The sequence below is a fragment of the Vanellus vanellus genome, assembly GCF_965231255.1.
Source record: "Vanellus vanellus genome assembly, chromosome: 16".
In the NCBI taxonomy this organism is placed as follows: domain Eukaryota; kingdom Metazoa; phylum Chordata; class Aves; order Charadriiformes; family Charadriidae; genus Vanellus; species Vanellus vanellus.
In genome coordinates this window covers 11,332,858-11,353,776 of record NC_138921.1, presented here as the reverse complement: position 1 = coordinate 11,353,776, position 20,919 = coordinate 11,332,858, and the positions used below count along the sequence as shown (strand labels likewise).

General features: G+C 40.1%; 1 protein-coding gene across 1 annotated transcript in view; it reads right to left on the bottom strand.

Annotated features, from left to right (window-relative positions):
* Positions 1-20,919, bottom strand: part of TMEM132D (transmembrane protein 132D) — a gene marked incomplete at both ends in the record, with an annotated part of 267,960 nt that overhangs the window by 190,218 nt on the left and 56,823 nt on the right. The window contains one exon of the mRNA XM_082491814.1: positions 14,867-15,755. Within this exon, the coding sequence (XP_082347940.1) occupies positions 14,867-15,755 (889 nt within the window). The remainder of the gene's footprint in view (positions 1-14,866; positions 15,756-20,919) is intronic.

Below are 20,919 nucleotides of genomic sequence, written 5' to 3'. Positions count from 1 at the left end.
AACAAGGAAAAGAGAGAGAAAACTGGTCTGAAAAGTAACGGATTCTGTGGAGACAGGGGGAGGAGGAGAAGGAAAAGGAAGCAGTCCCCCAGGGAGCAGAGCAGGCAGATTGAAATGAAACATCTCTGCATGAGGTCTGCTGGCACAAAGATTGTCCCCAGCTTCCTCAGATCCCGGGGTATTACAGTCAAATGAAGACCAGCAGAGGAAACGGTGCTTTGGGACGGCACTGATATACCAGGTTAAAACCCCACATCCATTTGGTTGAAAGAAGGGCTTGTTTCCAGAGGATCTCTGGGCAGCACGCAGGGCGCTTGGAGAGATGAGCTGCCAACACCCAACAGGGCTAATGGGGAAGAGCTTCAGAGGATATGTTAAGGAGATAATCCTAGTTCCAAACTGTACTTCACTTTTGTCTGATTTTTTGCCACTGTTCCCTGTAGAGTGAAGCTGAGGATTCACTTGTGAACTGTATTTTAACAATGAGCAAGAAGAGATGGGTGAATTTTAAGATTTTTACAGACACGAGAGATCTTTTGTTTGGAAAGTTGATATCCATGAATAAGTGGAATTTGATAAAGTAACAAGACAATTTATTAAAATATACCACGGCCTTACATAGGTGTTACAAGGATGTGTCTGTTTCTTTGAGCAATACATTTAAAAATGTAAAAGGGTTCAGATTTGCCATTAGAAATAGGACACTGTTACATTTCTGTGATCAAAAATGCACTTTGAGATTGCTCGAAGCATTTCATACGTGTGTGTTCATTCTTTATAACTGTTACCCTTAAAAAATGTGAATACAACATTGTGAAAAAACAAATAATTTTCAATAATTTTAAACCAAAGATGTTACCCCCTCCCCCATGTCATTTATTCCTCAATGCATTTTACCTTTATTTTAAAAAGCATTTTTGAATATAGAAAGAATCCGTACCTGGATGGAATTTAGTGTTTTACTAGAATATCAGAGGAAGCGAAAGGAAGTTCATTGCCTCAGAGTTTTATAAGAGTGTTCTACATATTTGGCTACCAAGATTAAGATAAAAGGAGAGCAACAGCCAGATAGTTTTATATGAAGATATACATAATTGGGCACACCAACAAGAATATATGAAGAGCATATCGAAGCCAACATCCTAAACTTGTGAGTAATAACTAGTACAGTACAAGAAGCTGGAATGGACATTCTCATCACAACAACCAGATCTGGCAGAGGGATTCCTGACAGACAGCTGGAAGGCTGATAAAAGACTTCTGTAACTTTTTGCCACTGTGTGACATCGTGCAGCAGCTGGGGCACATCAGAGCTAAAAAGAAAGTTTGCATGGGGTTTTGCAGAAGCCTTGGCTTTAGAAACAGACAGCCAAAGCATACACGAACTCAGCATCGCAACAGCCTCTGAACTTTCTCAAGGGGCATGTTTCCCTGTCCTACAAGAGCAGCGTGAAACTGGTTTACTCTCAAGGAAATGGGAGGCAGACGGGCAGTGACCACTGTGAGGGCTGCCCCTGGCCCCAAGCTCAGAAGAGACAATGGTGCAAGATGTATAATCCCCTGGTCCTGACAAAACAATGAGAAATCCTTGCACAGGTCAAACAACATTAGGGAGACCACGTGCACAGCAAAACACTCTGTGTGTTATCTCAAAACACAATGTTTGATGCTTCTTTATCTGTGTTAACACACCTTAAAGTTACGCTGTTCCCAGTACGATGCCCTCACCCAAACCCTTGTTCCTGTTGGCTTCACTTTATCAGTCAGTTGGGGATTTAAGTACATCACAGTGACATCTCCCACTATTAGGTGAAAGTGTGATGGATGACAGGAGCAGCACCTGCAAACAAGGTGGCTCGCACCTTGTCAGTGCCAATCACACTTACCATCTGTCTTCCATTTATCTAGCACAGACCTGACAGCCTTCTTTCATATTGTTTCATTTCTTACTGCAAAGGAGCCTCTAATGTTTTCTCCACTGAGAACTGAGAAGTTCTTATCGGAAGAAAATAAAACTCAGACACTGATTCCAGAAATGTAACTTACAGTACCCCAAATCTCCCCACTCCTAAAAAAAAAAACCAACCCAAAAACAAATCACAAAAAACCACAAACAAAAAACCAATCACCAAACAAAAAAAAAACCCAAGCAAACAAATCCATATTTCCCAGATATAACCAAGCTAACCTGATTTCTGCTAATGTTCTTTATCTAAGTTAGCAAGGGTTATATTGAAAAAAATAGTTTTCCCTAACTAAGTCTCCCAACGTCTCCATAATGTAGCAGGAACAATAATTCTGAAGTACTGGATCAGCAATCCAGTAGCGCAATCCCAAATAGTGCAGCTATGGAACACAAAATATGCTCTCAATATGCATATCAGTCTCGTTTCCACTTATTCTATTATCATGGAGGTTTTATAACTGCATGATGTGGACGTCCCTTTCAGGGGGTTAGAACGTGCCCACTGAAAAATACAGAATTGCTAGGAAACACGGAGGCTAGATTCACTGTGTCCTTTCCTTCAGGCTTAGCTATGTCAAGATGGTTGATGGGAAACCATGTCAGACAGGTTCTCTTTCTGTCCCCCTGGGATAAAAGCAGAACTTTGGTGTTAAGAAGATAATGTGCTATTGCATCCAGACTAAAGTGGACTCCTAGGATGGACTGAGTCACTCAAGTCCTGCTGTTTCCTCTGTCAGGAAAACACCCAGCAATAGCTGGTACACTCGAATGGATTAAATGGGGTTTATTGGAGACTGAAGTTTATGCTGAACTCCAAGGATCAACCCACGAAAGAGTGCTACTCATTCCACATTTGGGTTAATAAACAGGCAAAAGCACCACCTCGAGCGATTTATACTGACCTGGCTTTACTTTCCCTAAAGGAGATCCACCTATGCTTGCCCACTGATGTTTGAGCTATCAACCTGAAACCTCTTCCTGTTGCCAGAGACTCTACTTCAAGGCCTACAAGGCAAGCCATCTATGCAAAAGGCATTTGTGCATTAATAAACAGACAGATTCCTTTGGAACAGGACAAGGAAAGGGACAGGAGAACAGTCCAAACACACAGAGATCTTCTGGTTGGAGCAGTCAATGGAACGGTGCAGAAAATCCTCCACTGCCATTGTCAGCCATAGCTTAGGATAAAGGATGCAGAATACTAAGTGTTGAATCACATTTTATACTCTTCCCACTTGAAACTAAGGTTCAGTGGGGAAAACTAACTGTAGTCTACATGTGAAACTTGAGTTTCATTGCCTGTTTTTTTCTGAATGAGATACAAAATAAATCCTAGAAGAATAAAGCTTCAGTGTCAAAGAGCTCCCATTACTGTAATGTTTCCTTGTTATCAAGTGATTATGAGGGGAACACTAGCCAAACAGACCCCTTTCAGCAGGACAAGCAAAATAAAGCTACCCAGTCTGTAACTGCACGGATAGAACAGTGACCGTGCAGCCCACTCGTGCATCCGTATACAGCAGCACGGAGACTGCAAGTAGCATCATTGTGCTGGGATTTGTTAACAGAACATCAGTGTACTGGTCACAGGGCTTCACATTTATTGATGGTCAACCAACTGGGCTTAACTCCTTGCGAAGGAGTCGGTCTGTTCTGCAAGTATTGACAGTAGGGCAGTAGGCCTTGGAGTATGACTGTAGCTCTTGGGTGCTACTGTAATGCAATAAACCATAATAATAAGAGTCAGCTGTAAAGACCACTCATGTGAGTAACAGTTTGCTTGATGTGCCTCTCAGGTTTTTTGACACCTGCTCGGTCACCGTGACTTTGATTCTCAAGGCAGAGGATCTTAACCGGAATAATTTTAACAGAAGGAACTATTTTCTTCTTAATATAATCTGCCAGTGCAACAGGAGATAATAGAGTGCCCTAAAAGTCAATAGTTCTTAAGTACTTGTCTCCATACTGCTACTGACAATTTTGGTACCATTAGCAAATCACTTCGAAATGCAAGAAAGCTATTTCCTCATCTAGAAGATGGGGAAAATTATAAGCGCTTGACTACCTCATAAACAGGCTCTGAAAGTTAATTCATACTTGTATAGTATGCTGAACACAGGAGGGAGGGGAAAAAAAACAACAAAAACCAAACCACTCTGAGTCGAGTCTTTTCCCAGCCAGTACATAGGTGTGATTTCTCCTCAGCACTACTTTAGCAAGGCCATCACTGTACAAACTTATATTAGAAAATAACATTTATTACGATGAAACAATAAAGACAAGACTGTCATCTTCTTAGATGTCAATACATAACTCCCACTTACTTCAATATGTCACTTCTTTAGTTTAAGCCACTGAATACAATCTGACGGAAGCGTCAGCCTAGGGTACCATCAAGAGCGATTCACCTTGTGAAAGGCCACCTTTACAAAAAGGGCAAACCAAGCTACAAGGCCTGGAAACCTTGAGGACACTGTAAGCTTGCTGTTTAAATTCTCTAGGTACTGTTAAACAGTGTCAGGCATTGTTGCCTTACCTAAACAGTCCCTTTGCCTCCAGTCAACGTAAAAAAAGGCTCAGACTGCTGCATATTTATCCTCTTTTCCACTCTGAAGGATTAGGCAGGTTCTCACTTTTCAGATTTCCTTAGCACCAGAAGCTGTCTTTTGGTCATTCCTTACATTTTGCCAAAGACATTTTACCAAATTTTGGCTAGGGAGAGAGGGACAAAGAACACGGGAAGGACAAAAGAACACGGGAAAAGGACAAAGAACACGGGAAAAATATTAAATTCATTTTTACATCAAGACTGAGCAACTGAACAGCGGAAATTTAGAGGCTGTAATTCAAAAGAATCAAAGGGATTTTTTTTTTTTTTTTTTAATTCCTCTTCTCTCCTTAAATTGGCCAAAGTAGGCCACAAGTTCGCTTAAGAGGAAGGAGGGGAAAAAAAAAAAAAAAAAGAGTCAGTTATATATATTGTGGAGAAGAGAAGATTTTGGAAGTTGTTTAAACCAAAACGTGGCAGGGGATGTTTAAGTGACAGAACAAACCAAAGCTAAAGAAGAAGGAAGTGAAAAAACACACATTCGGATTCTTTTCAATCTGGCAGAAAAGGTAGAAATTCAGGGCTGGGATACCATGAAATAGCCACATAATCTAAGACCTAGACAAAAGCCCATCTCATTACAGAGTTTTATGTGGCGAGTAACCTTCCTCATCACCACTTACTGCCTGATTGTTTCTACTACTAAAATTTGATTTAGCTCAGCACTAGAAGAACACACAAGCAATTTGATAAAATGTCAGTCTTGTTCAAATTTTCTTGCCGTATAAACTGAGCGCTAGTGATCTTGACTCTGCTACCTTCATGTATTTATGCATCCTTTTTCATGTTTGCTGGATTATTATTGATTGATTGTTAGATAAAATGATAAATAAGAGAAGTTCATGTAACCTAAACTCTGGGGGCCTTTTAGGAAAAAAATTCCTGATTATCAGGGAGCATTGGTTATTCACTACTACAATTTCACTCTACTCACTATATTCCCACAATTATCACCAGAAAGAAAACATTAAAAATAGCATAGACTGACCACAAACCCTCTCAATATTTTATAAAAATGGTACCTAAATATCTCTGACCCCCAAGTTTGGCTTACAAATGCAGAAACATCATAGTTAGAGTTTATACAAAATCTCACCTTTCTCACAGTATCAGTTTTACAAGTTTCTAGTACAACCTTCAGTCATTTTCTCAGAATAATGGTATTTTATACTTTTTACTTCTTTCCTCCAGAAACCTCATGATAGAGTTTGACAGTGAAACCCCAAACTATATATAGGTTAGGCTACGTAGACCAATTTAACAGTATAAAATCAAGACATTTCTTGCTGCTAGTGAAGCTAAACTGGATTTCCTCCAAATGAAAAGATTTTCCAATAACTACTCACTTAGCAGCAACAGCTAAAGAAAATATTTAAGGCCACAGTGCTATGAACATGAAAGAATGAGAAACAAAGGCAGGATTCTTTAACTGGAAAGCCAATCCTAATCTCTTCCAGTTAAGAGTTTATTCTCCTTCACAATTTTTAATGTTGATTGAGAAAATATATACACTAAAAGGAAGATCCTGCAAGTTAAATAGTTCAGGACTATTCCAATTCATTGTTGATAGGATATATTTCTCTCTCAAATAAAAACAGAATTCAAACCAATAAGCCCATCAATCATTATTGCAGAAGTGAGCTAGCAGAAGACCTGTGGGGTTCAGTGGATTGTAACTGTCCTTTTTATTTTTAGTATCTCCTAACCAAAGATCTCAGATAAATTCATTCATCTCAGAGAAGTAGCACATCTTACCAATGTAGATATTACTAATTTCTTCTTAGCAGATGAGAAAAGGAAAGATTAGGAATTCATTTTTCAAGACCTGTGACTGGATGTATTTTTTATCCCAAATTTCCTTTGGCCACAGCTATGATGCCCAAAGGTTCTCCTTTCTTTCAATCCACCATGCACCAGCAGGCTCACCACAGGCCCCATCACCTTGTCGGCCACAGTTTGCGACTCCTCTGAAAGTTAATTTCAGAGCTCAGCACTCCCATAAAATATCCAGCGATCTCATCAGATGCAAAAGAAACCAGAATTTTGGTTTGATGAATTCCAGTGCCTAACTTTAAATCCTTTAAGTTTGAAGATCACACATACAGATCTACACAGATAAAGTCAGTAGGAAATATCAGAGAGGGATGTCTACTTCTTCAAGGACCACATTTTAGTAGATGCCGCTGGGAAGACGGTACGCACAGAATCGAGAAGGATGCACTACCTTGTAGGCTATTAGGTCATTTTTATATCCTGTGTGCCTGGGCAAATGGATGGGTGCTGGTGGACTGCTCACTTGAATTGAAATAACTAAATTCTATTTAAGTGTGATATTGGAGCACCAAATTCTATTTTAGATTGGTCTTAGACTTCCATGTCATAATGAAAAGCCTATGACAGAGCTAGAAATAGCAAAGCTCATCTCCCAATCGCTTCTGTTAAATCACAAGGTTTTCTTTCTTCTCCTGGAGTTTATTTTTCCGCTCCAGCGGCATCTCTTGAATGCATTAGGTCACATATATAAAGGAGAAAGCAGAGCTAAGCAGAGAGCATAATTAACTAATTTTCTCTATTTAGATCTTCATATAAAGCCATTCCAATTTCTGGGAATAAAGTGCCAGTGAAAAGGTCGTCTCTTCCAAACACATAATTCCTATACCCCTTTGCACTCCTACACATCCTCTACTGCACAATACATGTTCTCACTTCTTACCATCATCTCCCATGCTTGCAGTGAGGTCATCATACACTATAATACGAATTTAGCTGATCTCAGCAGGAAAGAAAAGAGTGAAAGCCCCAGGTAGGCAGGAGAGCAAAAAAGAACCATTTGCAAAGTGTATATTTTGCACATAAATCGACTAGCCGTAGGAGAGCAAAACAGTAAGAGCACTTTTACTCTGCAGGCACTTATATCAGTCCCCTGGAAGCTCCCTTCAAGCCTAATCCTGGAGCACCTTGGGCTGCAGTAGTGGTCGGTGACCTCTCTCCCCTCCGATACCACCCAGCAGAGCACACAATTGTCAGGAGGCACATCCGTGTGGATCACATGCATTGAGCCAAGGTGCGAGCAACTCTGGAGAGATCCCATGAATGTAGGAGGCTTATGAAGCCTAAAAAGCTCTGCCTTGTTATATGGCCACGTCCAAACTCCTGCCACCAGCAACCAGTTCTTACCAACCTTTCCTGGGGAGCTCAGCCCTTAAATGCAAGTTTCCACCATCAATCTCTATAGCTGGATGACACAAGCGTAGGAATTACAATAAGGCCGTGCGTGCTGTAGGCTGTACTGGAGGGAGAGGTGAAGCTATTGGATGCTCAGTGAAAAATCTAATTACTCCCATGCTTCTGCTGCAGGTACTTCTGGCAAAGCAGATGAACTAGGAGAAAAAAAGAAAAAAAAAAATCCCACAAAACACCACCAAAACAAACCACAGTGGAGTTGGGCTCCACCAGATAATCAAAGGACACAACTCTCACCTCATACACCAAGCAACAGAGAAAAGGACAAGCAACAATAGCAACACAAACTACTTTACAGTTTAAAATAAAAACAGAATGCGCTTCTCATAGATGGGAACAGCATTAGATCCTGCATCCCTCCCTGAGGGCCAAAATCCTTCATCCTGCCCTGACACTGGCACACTCAGCCCTACTGTCAGTTTCTGACAAAGTCCACGTCACACTGTGAAAGGAGACAGATGCAACAAAAAGGCACATTTCCCCATGTCCTGGTAAACGCTGGTATCCTGGATTCCATTTCAGAATGACGTGAAAAGAATGGGGTTTTTATGTTTTTCAGGGGAAGAAAAAAAAAAAAAAAAAAAAATCAGATTCAGGAAACCAGAGGATCTATAATCATCAGGTGCTGTCAGAACTTCGTTTACTTCTTTAAAGGTAACAACTGTATATAATTTAGCACACAGGATTCACTAAGTATAATTATAAATTGGATATCTGTTCAAAAAAAAAAAAAGCAGCTACTTTTTTCACTCATCAATATATCTATGCCTGACATTAAGTACCTTAAGGCGCTTCCGTCTCTCTCCCTACTTTGTTGATTCATCTCCAGAAACAGGAAAACAAATTTAAAAGGTTGCAAGCAGAAATTATAAATACTGTTGACTTTAAAACAAAACGGAAGATTATATTTGTTAGGCTCAGCAAAAACGTGCTAATAAAAAAGAACTGTATCTACGCTGTAGATTCAGAAAACCACGTTCAGAAAACCACATTCTTAAGTTTGGAAACTATGGCATCCCTACATATTTTAATTGTAATGTATGTGACAGCATAATGTTAATAACCAGCAGTGATTTGGGCTCACAGCAAACAGGAATTGTAATTGCATAACACTAGAAGCTTTGAAGCATTAATTACTGAAAGCATTTTGAAGGACTGACATGAAATAATACTTCTATATTTTCCATTCTTGGCAGAAAACTTCAGATAAAGATTTCCTTTCCATTTCAGTTTCCTTGTATACATACCTTGAAATTTGAAGAAAAACAGTAAAACCAAATAGACTAGAATATTTTCCACAAACTTCAGGGATCTTTCAACACATTTTGATGGGAAGGATAGAGAGTCTTCAGTCTCCTCTGGTCATCAGCACGCAAAAAGCTGACAAACCAGTGCCTGGGCCTGCACAGGCTGCGTGTCCAGGGCTGGGCAGGGTGAAGGGACTTTGAGGTTTGCCTTTGATGGCAGAGGCATGGCTGGGGGCTCTACAGCAGCTTGCTGCGGGCTAGGATGTACCACAGCTTGTGCCTCTGCACACAACCCTCCCAGGTGGCCAGTTATGAAGAATACAGTGAATAATTAACTTACACTCAAAAGGACAGAAGAGAATGGGATAAAGGCAGAGGACATTCAATCACTTGTTTTATAAAGGCATTTAGTAGTAGTGCTTTACTGGGAAGATATAATTGCTCGTTGCTTATCTACAGTATGTCATCTTCAAATAATTGATATTAGCAGTGATAAAATGGCTTCAGAGAGGTTAAGTGGCTTGGCCAAGACCAAAGAGGAAGCAAGTGTGCGAATTAAGCTGAAAAATCAGTCAGATTCTTAAGGCTCTGTGCTCCAGTCCAATCTCACTACCTGGTGCTCACAGCAGCATTCCATATTTATCCATCATTTACATTTTATCACCTTCTTTGCTTTCCTCTGACTCTCACCCCCATACAGAGTCAAGACAAATATTTTTAATTTCTCTAGTTCATTAAAAAGCAAAACCTAGACCTTGGCCCTTATGGTCCACCTCTTTCACAAAATTAAAAACAGTCCATCAGTTTCACATTTACTACTCTAAATCTTGCACTGCGCAGAACAGCAGTATGAGGAAAAATCCCAAAGGTACCTTTCCCTATATATTTTAGTATTTAGCAGTTTCTAGAAGGTTCCCCCTGGAGACCATTGCCTATTAGAAAGGGGATAGAGTTTAGTTTAAACATAATTGTTTTGAAACAAAAAATATTCAGTAGTGATGAGTAATTTTTGCCTTTTGGTCATTTTGCATGGCTGCTGCTTCTTTTTTGACCTGTATATCCTATATTTTCCATCTGTTCAAGCCATGATTTCCAGTCCACTGGAGCAAAAGCAATGGTAAAAGCATTTTGCCAGCAGCCCTTGGCCTCACTTTATGAATAGCAGTTCCAAGTCTTGCTGCCACTCAAGGTAGAGCTTCTAAAAATACGGGACTGTTTCAAAATAAAAATTAATACCATTTTCTCGTATAAGAGATACTGGGGGGGGAGCTTTCCTTTATCGGAGAGAAGATCAGAGTGAGAAGAGACCAGATAGATGCAGCACACACTGATCCTATTGATATTTACAGAGCAGAAACCATAAAGACAATGTCTGTTACAGTGCACAACAGCCACCAGCACTCCTCTTCTTGTCCCAAGAAGCAGTCCTGCCATTGCAAATCAGAGGACACTGCATGAAAGTCGTCACTATTCCCACCACTCCCAGGTTAGAGAAGGGGAAAGGAGGAGGCGGCACATTAACTGACTTGCTTAAAGTCACCCTGTAATTTTACAGTTTTTTTGTTACCAAATCTATGTCTGCAAGAAAAAAAAAAAAATCTGAGGTCTTCATTATATGACAACAGCTGGCAGTGCTAGCCGTATTAGCCAAATGCAACAGATAGCCATTGAACTCATTTATGGTCTTCACAAACTTAGGATTTGGCAAGGTTTTACTTACACCCTTGGGATTCCCTTCCAAACCTTGGAACCCCAAAGTTGGAAACAGCTGGGAGTTTGTTAGAGCTATGTCCCGCTTCTGAAGGGGCCTGTCAAAAATCACTCTGCTGAAACAAGGCATCTTGAAACGTTACTTTCTCTATAGCCCTTAGAAGTAATCTGACCACATAGCAGGTTTTAATGGACAATCCTGTATTTTCCCCATTTCCCCATCTAGTTTATATTGCATAACAGGCACATTTTTTTCATTTAGATATATACAAACAGGCCATCAGTTGGTGAAAAACCATACATAGTACAGGAAAAAAGGATCCTTTGGAAATACAGGCTGGGCAGAGATTGGATTGAGAGGAGCCCTGAGGAGAAGGACTTGGGGGTGTTGGTTGACAAGAAACTCAACATGAGCCAGCAATGTGCACTCCCAGCCCAGAAAGCCACCCACATCCTGGGCTGCATCAAAAGCAGCGTGGCCAGCAGGTCAAGGGAGGGAATTCTGCCCACCTACTCTGCTCTCACAAGACCACACGTGGAATATTGTGTCCAGCTCTGGAGCCCTTAACATAAACAGGACATGGACCTGTTGGAGCAATTCCAGAGAAGGGCCACAAAGATGATCAGAGTGCTGGAGCACCTCTCCTACGAAGACAGGCTGAGAGAGTTGGGGTTGCTCAGCCTTGAGAAGAGAAGGCTCCAGAAAGACCTTACAGCAGCCTTCCAGTATCTGAAGGGCACCTACAAGAATGCTGGAGAGGGATTTTTTACAAGGGCATATAGTGATAGAACAAGGGGTAATGGTTTTAAAGAATTTTTTTAAAGAAACTCTTTACAGTGAGGGTGGTGAGGCACTTGAACAATTTGCCCAGGGAAGCTGTGGAGGCCCCATCCCTGAAAGTATTCAAGGCCAGGTTGGATGGGGCTTTGAGCAACCTGGTCTGGTGGGAGGTGTCCCTGCCCATGGCAGGGGGGGGTGGAACTAGATGATCTTAAAGGTCCCTTCCAACCTAAATCATTCTATGATTCTATGAAGTTTCTTTCAATGTACCCTGACCCAATGTCTGTACCTCTACAAACCAAGAGAACTTAAAGTTTGAGAGACTTAAAACTGGCTTATGTCACAGAAGACGTCTCTGAGGGCTTTTACTCAATGCCAGCTGGAGATCCTATTCTGAAATCGGAACAGGCAGCATATCACAAATGCAGTCTTTTGTTTAGTTGACCATGTCAAAAGAGAACCTATATATATAATCATAGAATGCTTTTGGTTAGAATGGACCTTTAGAGATCATTTGGTTATACAAAATGGATATACTAGAGTGACATGTAAGATTTCCAATCCTGTAATAGCGACTTATTTCAGTCAGAGGCTACTTCAACATCTCATCACTTAGAGTGACATTTACTCTTAAAGTAAAGGCCATGAAAGAGGCATTAGCATCTTGTCCAACACTGGGATTATAGGAGATCCCAATGTAAAAAAGAATTTAAGCCAAAGCATTTAACCAAGCTCAATTTTTGCTCTTAGCTGGTAGCTGCTTTTTCCCTTACAGCAGAAGAGATATATAAATTAGCAGCCACTGAAAACTGAATTAGCTATGTACACGTCATGGAAGAATGAATGTAGAACATTGATACTACAATTCTGACCAAGAAAACAACCAAACACAAGCTTAGACATGCTGAAGCTAGATCAAAGACAGACAGGCAATGGTGCTTTAGAAGCACAGTAGAACAGATATAACTACTCTGATATTGCAGCAGATTGTAGTCTGGAAGCCAGTTACTGTTAGAAAAGCGGGTCATGAGAAATCAAAACTCATGAAAGTGACATGAGTAATAGCAAGCTGTTACGGCAGTTTGTGTTTTTAAAAGGTAACAACAAACTGATGTTTTTGAAGAAGAAAACACCACATTTTTCATTTTGAACTGATACTTGTTATCTATTTATAGCTTTTTTGTTTTATGATACCTTAGATCTCAAAATAAAAAGCTAAAATTCAAACACATCATTTCCTTTTTGTTCCAGAAAATTAATTTTAGAAGCATTCATTTAAAAGCTCAAGTGTTCAGTCTTCATCCTAATTTAAACAAAACAAAATTTTTGAAAATTTTATAAACCTGCATATAATATAATTATCATGTTTATAACTAGCTCTGCTTTTAACTGATCACAGCTCATGGAATTATAAATGCTTTGAAGTCAGATTTCTAAGACCCCACATTTACAGAGTAAAAACCACAAAAGGTTTTTACTTTAATTTTCTCTTAGATAGAAAATATTTTTAATGTTTATGTTTAAACCACTTTTCATATGTAGTAGAAGTTTCCATGCATGTCTGAAGTAACATCCCTTTAAAGTCACAAGTATAGAGAAAGATAGAAAGGCATCCCTGAACGTTTACCATGAGGAGCTCTGATTGTCTGTCTTAAAATTAGTCACTTGGGAAACAACTTATATCTTAGGCAGATTGACTCAGAAAATGAAAACCTCATATGGCAAGGACAGCAGGTATCCTACTGATGTTTGTCCTCTACCAGATGAAGGGGAAATGGAAATAACTGTCCTCAAGTCAGCAACTAAATGCTGTGGCAATTCCGGTTACATATCAGAGACAGGCAGAGGAAAAATCACCTGATTTTACGGCAAGCCACTTCCCCCAGAAATCCCATACAAATCTCCCAGGGAAAAGGGGGCAGGGAGAAAGAAAGGGGGGGGGGGGGGGGGGCGCGGAAGAGAGAATTACTAGTTTGAGCCCTTACTTATATAAAAGTGGAGTCAAATTAGACTTACTCTTTACTCCAGCATGAGGTATACATCCAAGTTCAACAATGTTGCATCTACAGCTTTGTGCCATTTCAATAATTGAGCCCTGAAGCACACCTAGGTGACTTTAGCCAGAGATTTTTGGAGTTCGAGATGTATAACCAAAAAAAAGGAGAGTGCATTTTGTCTTAAGTCAGAGTAGGATACGATTTCTTAGGTGAAGGCACCAAGCATCTCTAGTGCTCAGCACAGCTGTTGACTATGGTGCACCCGTGACATTTGTAAGAGTGGGGAGTTCACTACTCCCTCTTATGATGCACCTCCTCTTTTGGAAGTATGTCTTTTAAGCCTTTGTGAGCTTTGACAACAATGGCCCTTTCTAGGACAAACCCCCAAGACAAGTCAGTCTTAATCTCAGAAGAGAGAGTACAATGTTTACCTCTAGTTCTAAAAGAGCTGACACGAATCATAGGTAAGAGAGAAAAGAACAAAATCAGCTCTACACACACCAGTCTTCCACGTGTCAGCCACACAACCCTAGTTTATAGTGCTGGAACACAGAGTGGCAAACTTGAAAAGAGAAGACAACTGGACAGTCTCACTTGCACGCACTGCACACCTGCTCTCAGTTTGCCACAGTACAGCCTGATAGCCTTTGCTGTTCTTTCTTATATAGTATATCGGTGGTTATAGTGAGCTTCCCACTGTAATACCCCGATGCTTGGAAAACAAAGTACATCAATACAGCACTTGACATTGCATTCAAAACACAACCACCACCACCCTCAGGTATTTCTCATTTTCAGAAATGGTGTTGGCATATCAATGATACTTAGGAACCTCAAACATCCTATAAAGCAGAACCAGGCTTACAACAAGTTGGGGAGAGACGTTTAAACATATAAATCCTACTTAGATGCCTAATTCTTGCTCATTTCCTATAAATACCTTTGCGGATTTGAGCTTTACTATTCTTAACATAAGTTCAATGAGAGATTAGGAGCACTGCAAACTCCAGCTCAGGAGACTTTAAATGTTATCTCCTATTAGCACATAGATAGGTCCCAGCTTTAGTATTTCAAAGTATTCAAAGGACAACTTCAAGAAAAGGCCTTTCTCGCTCAAAGAGATCACATCTCAGACAATTCATATAATATTAGACCGAACAATAGGAGAAATGTTGAGTCAACCAACTGCAATACAATTTCTGTAGAGCAGCAATTGAAGGATTGTTAGGTGATTTATACATGAGAAAGTGACTTCCCATACTAAGAGAAGCGAAACAAAAAATAAGGTACCAAAGAAACACAAAACCACCTTACCTCAGTGTGAACTGATCCTCTGTTGAATTTTTAGCAACAGATACAAGGAAAGTCAAAATGTCACCTTGCTTGACAGTCTTTGGTGCATATTGGATGGCAATATTATTATCCAATCTCATTTCATTTAAAGAAGGGCCAGCACGTGTCTGGTAAAGGAAAACACTTCCAATCCTCTGCAAGGGAGGTCCCGATTCATCAATATCATTGCGCCCTGGTCGGATCCCATTACTTTTCCTTACATCCTCCTTGGTGCATTCCCCTTTCTCATCTCCTGGTTGTATGGCATAGTAAAGCTCCACAGGGCTACCTTCAGACTGATCCATTGGTTTCTTACGGCCAGCAACAACTGTAGGGGGGTTAAACCAGCTTGGCAAGAGCTCCAGCTCTGCCACACACAACCCCAGATCCCCTTGCAATCGGCAGCTGCCTCTGACTTCCCGCGTCTCTCGAAAGGCAAACACCCGCAGACAGGGCAGCCGTTCCGTGGTGCTATAGTCATCCCAGTCCCTGCCCACAATGTAGAAGAGGACCTGGACTTTGGGCTTGCTTGGGTAAATTTTGTCGCTCATTATGAAGGCCTTAAGTTTCCAATTAAAGGAGAACTTGTCAGTAGATCCAAATGGGTTTGAAGACAACATTAAGTCCTGGGGCACTACTTGTTCAATGGAAAAAGGTCCATAGCTGGCATTTAACACAGGTGGCCTCTTGGATTTGTAGATCAGAAAGGATTCCACTCGGGACTGCAAGCTAGAATTCCTCATAATATCCTGGTTGGCTTCCTTAAGAAAGAAGGAAACATCCGCATTGTGGATACGATAGGTCACGGGTAAGTAAGTTGGCAGTAAAGAAAATCTCTGTATACTCTCCAGGATCCCTCGACTTTCAGTCACTGTTGAAAGGAAAGGAGAGTTTAACAGATCAGATCGTCAAGTCACACTGTAATATAACCTCACTGGCTTTACCGAGAGGATTGGCAGTGCTGTAGCTGATATTAGTGGCAATAGCAAGCCTCATCAATCCATGCAGAAGTAGCCTGGGTAGATGATGATTTATCTAGTTAGCTTGGAAAACAACAGGTTGCGATACGTTCTACATGGCAGCTAGATTAAAAGAAGTAGCTTGCGTAGGTTTACCCGTGCTAAAGGTCACATCTTCACTTGCGATATACATTTATTACTGGAGAACAAAATTACCCAGTCAGCATCTGCAACATAAGATCTTTGCACAGGCACATTTAAAAAGGAATTTGATCACCAAAGCAAGCTGCATCTGTACAGGAAGTCAGTGTAATGATTTTACATCAAATGCTGCACATGGACCACTTAGAGTTCACTTCAGCCTTCTTTTCAGCACTCTCAAGCAGTACATGGACTCTAAGTGGCTTCCTGCACAAGGCTGAATTTCACTTTAAGAATAGTTAGCACAATAACCATTTACACAAAAGCTCCTTTACAACACTCTGGTACTAGAGGATTTCAAAAGAAGCTTCATTTGCATCCAATTTATAGTCCCTTCTATTTCACTTCATCTATGAAAAGAGGGTGGGTTTTTTTTCTGTAAATAACTATCAGGATTCATGCCACTGTTGTTACCTAACCCTATATTGTTCCTTAATACAACTGCATTATCTGTAGGCTGCACATCACTGCACATTGAAAGAACATTTTCAATGACACTGAGCCTCTCTTACTGCAAGATATCTATTTTAACTGTGCCATCGAGCAATTACCTGAGGCAGGCTATCATATTAAAGAATAAGCTCTCCATCCTTTCTAGGAACTGTCAGTCCCAAAGAGCAAAGACATACACTGATAAAAAATACAAATGCAAATACAAAATGACCTTTCCTGTTTGAACACCTGACCTTCGTGCTTATGACTTCACACTCTAATTGTGAAATAAATTGCCTTTTTTTTTTTTCCATAGCAAATGCAAATCCTTACCTATATACAGGAAAGTGACAAAGGGTTACCACAGACCGCATTCAAAGGCAACCCAGTTTCCCAAGCTCTAGTCCACAAATGCTTTATTAGTCCCTATTTTTTGTTTGGCATCTGACCTAAATATTTATTTGCTCATCAAGCACTGCGTGGCCTAGACTGGTGTCAGTTACTCTTAACCACCAATCCACCATTATGTACTACATTTCATTGCAAATCCTAGAACAGGGTAGAAGAGGGTTGTTATCTTCAAATCCTGTGGGAAGGCTTTGTTAGTTCCTAAAAACCTCCAATTTCAGACTGCAACTGTTCACAAAAAATCAATCTGAAAAATGCCTCTCGCAGCAACAATCATCTTCGCTACCTATGGGCTGTATAACCTGAAAGGGGAATTCGCCTTTGCAGGAAAGGAAGCCACACTGATGCTACCCATAAGCAGCGTGTCAGTCAAGGCACCTCCACAGCAAAGCAGTTAATTCAGGAGATCTCACTCTGCCATAGACTTTGTCCGATCTCAGACTGGTCGCTTTTCCTGTGCTGCTGTTGTATGCCCAACAAATAAGGGTATTACTATTAATTTCCCCTCACCCTTTGTCTGTGTAGACATATCTTACAGTTTAAATAAAAGCATCACCTACAATAAGAAGGCTCTCATCTCAGTTAAGGTCTCCAGGCACTAATGTAATGCAAAACAATAAACTGGGAAACTGGAGCAAATAACTTTCTAAATGGAAAATCAAGACCAGCTGGCTATTAAAACAAAACAAAACAAAGAAAACAACAAACCAAAACCCAAAACACAAACAAACCCGAGAAAAGGGCATCATTCAGTTCTAAGACAGAAGGCACAAATCTCAGAATGAAAGAGGCCAGGAAGAAAGAATTGGAGAGAAGAGCTTCACGGTTTTGGAAATCTTTCTCTCCATCTTGAAAAACTGGAATTCTTCACCCAATAAACAATTAAAATAAAACCTTGCTTTTAGAAGTTTAAAGTCAACTCTTAAATCCCACCTGGAACCAGAGATAAATTCCATCTGAAGACTTGGAAAAATAGCCTCAGCACACATCATCATATGAGACTGTAAATTGCAATAGCAATAAAAGGCTGAAATCCCATGATCCCTGGAGGTGGCAAATTCAGCTTAGATCTTGTTTGAATTTAGGGGAAGTCACACCCAAGGCTTTTCTGGGTGTTTTTAATCAAAAGTAAACTGCAGAGATTCTTTGCATGCAAAACCAGCCTTTATTTTAGCCTTGGCCTTTTCAGCATTCAGCTCCCCTTCTCCAGACATTCATTGAGAGCAGATGAAGTTTTTAGAGACCTTTTTCTAGATAATCCCCCAACAAAGATTTCTAACAACTCTAAATGGCTTTGCTAGTACTTGAAGTTGCAGGGATGCATCTCTCCTATCCAGCCCTAAGGCAAAATCTGTTCTGCTGTTGTACTCCTCAGATCACCCAGCCCATAACACAGTTCCTCCATCTAATGTCCCATTTATAAATTCCACACTCATTTTGTACTCCTCCCAACAGCTTGGCAAAGCACCATTAAACACAGTGAGGCATCAAGGAGGCAACTTAGAGAGAGGAAAAAAGCTCAGGGTATTCAATTTTTTATTTCCCTTATTTTGATTGCAGCTCCCTCCCTTGCATTCCACAGGGAGAAGTACATTATTTTTATATTAAAACTAACAGAGTGTTTCGCCTCATAATTTTTTAATCATTTATTTTAGTGCTTAATTATCTAAGGGATTAAAAATCTTCCCTCTGTATTCCCCATCTCCACAGGACAGTGTTCCTCAGAGTTTGTAAATCAATGACTCTTCAGAATAGGAGAGCAACACAAATAAATAAATAAATAAAAACCAGAAGGTGAACTGTCTATTAAAAAAGGAAACAATCTCACTAGATAGAGCAGGGTCCATTGGTTTTTAAATTTTTGGGCAATGGCAAACTGGTCGGCTCACTGTTGCACTACCCTCTACCATCAAGCTGTGGACGTGCACTGAATATAAATTGGCTTGTGCTGGAAGCTGACAGCAGCTTTCCAAACAGCCAAAGGCCAAAAATTCAAACAATTTTACACTTTTATCTGGGGAAGAGTTATAATCAGCACAAACAGAAAAAAAATCTCAAAAACTACACTGAGCTCTGCAGTACCATCTGGATTTTGACCATGAAAGTTTATTAAGGATTCTGAAGGATAGGATATTAAAAACAAAACCAACCATCAACATCCTTAATTGCAACGATGACTATTTTTGTAAAAATTATGCATGTTTTTACATAGGCAGAATTGCAGAAGATTACGATTTTGGGTTCGACCCAGCATAAAAGTGGAGTTTAAAGATTTTTCATATCATCTGCCCTAAGTATCAGGTCAGATCTATACCCTCATAATTAAAATTCCACAAAAATAACCCATCTGAATAAAAAAGTCAAGAATCATACAGTGAATCTCTCCATTTAAATACATCAAACAAAATAAAGGATTGGTAACTGAAGTGCTGTTAAGGAAACGACATCAAGACAAAAAAAATATACAGTTAAATTCGGGAACTGCAATTAATCGTTGCTGTACCACTGTATCTGAAGGCTTGCCTACATGGGAAACCTGGCAGCAGAATAATCAAGTGCAAGAGCGCAGTAGCCTTACTAGTTCTCTGTATGGATGCACGGCATAGAGTACGTCATCCTGTGTGTCAGTAGAAAAAAGCAGTGGTACCAGATTAAAACAAACTTTGAGGAGTTTATCCATGTAAGGATAGATTCCTATGATCCATAGACACCTGCTCAACTTTGAATCAATTAGTTGCGGCAAGCTGTAAGATCAGTTTATCTTAAGCCAAGGCATTGCAGAGGAAAAACCAGATTCTTCCAGAGGACCACAGCAAGCAATGCCTCACGGCACTGCTGAATCTTGCGGGGCTGACCCTCAACTGCAGTGAACTGCTTCACTGCAAGGTCTGGTGAAGACAATCTACTGCAACTGCCGAGTGGTGTTACAGCATTCTGGATTCAGGAGATGAACCCCAACAGTTTGAAGCAAAGCAATAAAACCTAATTTTGATGCTGTGCTTATGCCAGGAGCTATTATTTCTCAATCCCTTATGACTACGTCCGTATTTGACTTCTCATGCTGGGAATGGTTTGTTGAGGATTTCAATCAGTGGCCACCTGGGAAGAGATGCTGTAGTAGGGTGGCTTTCTTTCCTCTCTCTTTAGTAAATCTTCCCCTGACTGACACTGTTTAAAAAAATACTTGTTGTTGATGGAAGCAGCAAATTCTTTGCAGGTCAGTGAGTTTGAAAAAATCTGAGAAAAAGGCAGCATATTGAGTGTCTTTCCCACACAGCCAAAGCTTGCGCATATGATATATCCCTGAATGTGACATTGTAAACATGCTGCATTTACCTTCCAAAAGGTCATACGGCTTTCTTCGTTAGGCTATTAATTTTGTATGCAGTTTGGCTAAAAATCTTAAATCTTTATTTCTTTAATATCGTGTAACAGCAGCTCTCAGTCAATGACAGAAACACTATTCATAGCTCAGTTTTACTGCAAAGTTATTGACCATGGCTTCAGAAAATTGAAGAAATCTGCCAGACCACTAACTTCATTCTCTATTGCCAGATCCTTGGGACTTCATTGCCCTAACAGTTACCTTATTTTTAAAACTGTTCAATCCACAATCATCCAGCATTCATGAGAAATAAAACACTCTTCCAATCAATTATATAATGCTACTATTAAAAAAAAAAATTGCTTTTTTCTTGTAGATTGAGGGGAACAACTTCTTAGGAAAATTGCCTTACCAGCTGCAAGCTCAGACTAGTAATGCAATAGATGGAGTTTGTTGCTGTATCTAGGGGACTGAGATAAGTAATTCTTTTCAGTCTGGCCAGAAATTTTTAGCTTTTTAGTTAGTTTCAGCCATTCTCCTTGAATCTTCTAAACAGTTTTGCTCTCCATTTTTGTTATTCATTAGAATATTTTTTTAGCCAAAATCTCTAGGGGAAGAAAGAAATTTGGTAGTGGGATCTATTTCCAGACCTGGAAACTAATGCCAGAACGATGCCTGTTCCAATCAAACTTCATGCTCACCTTTGGAAA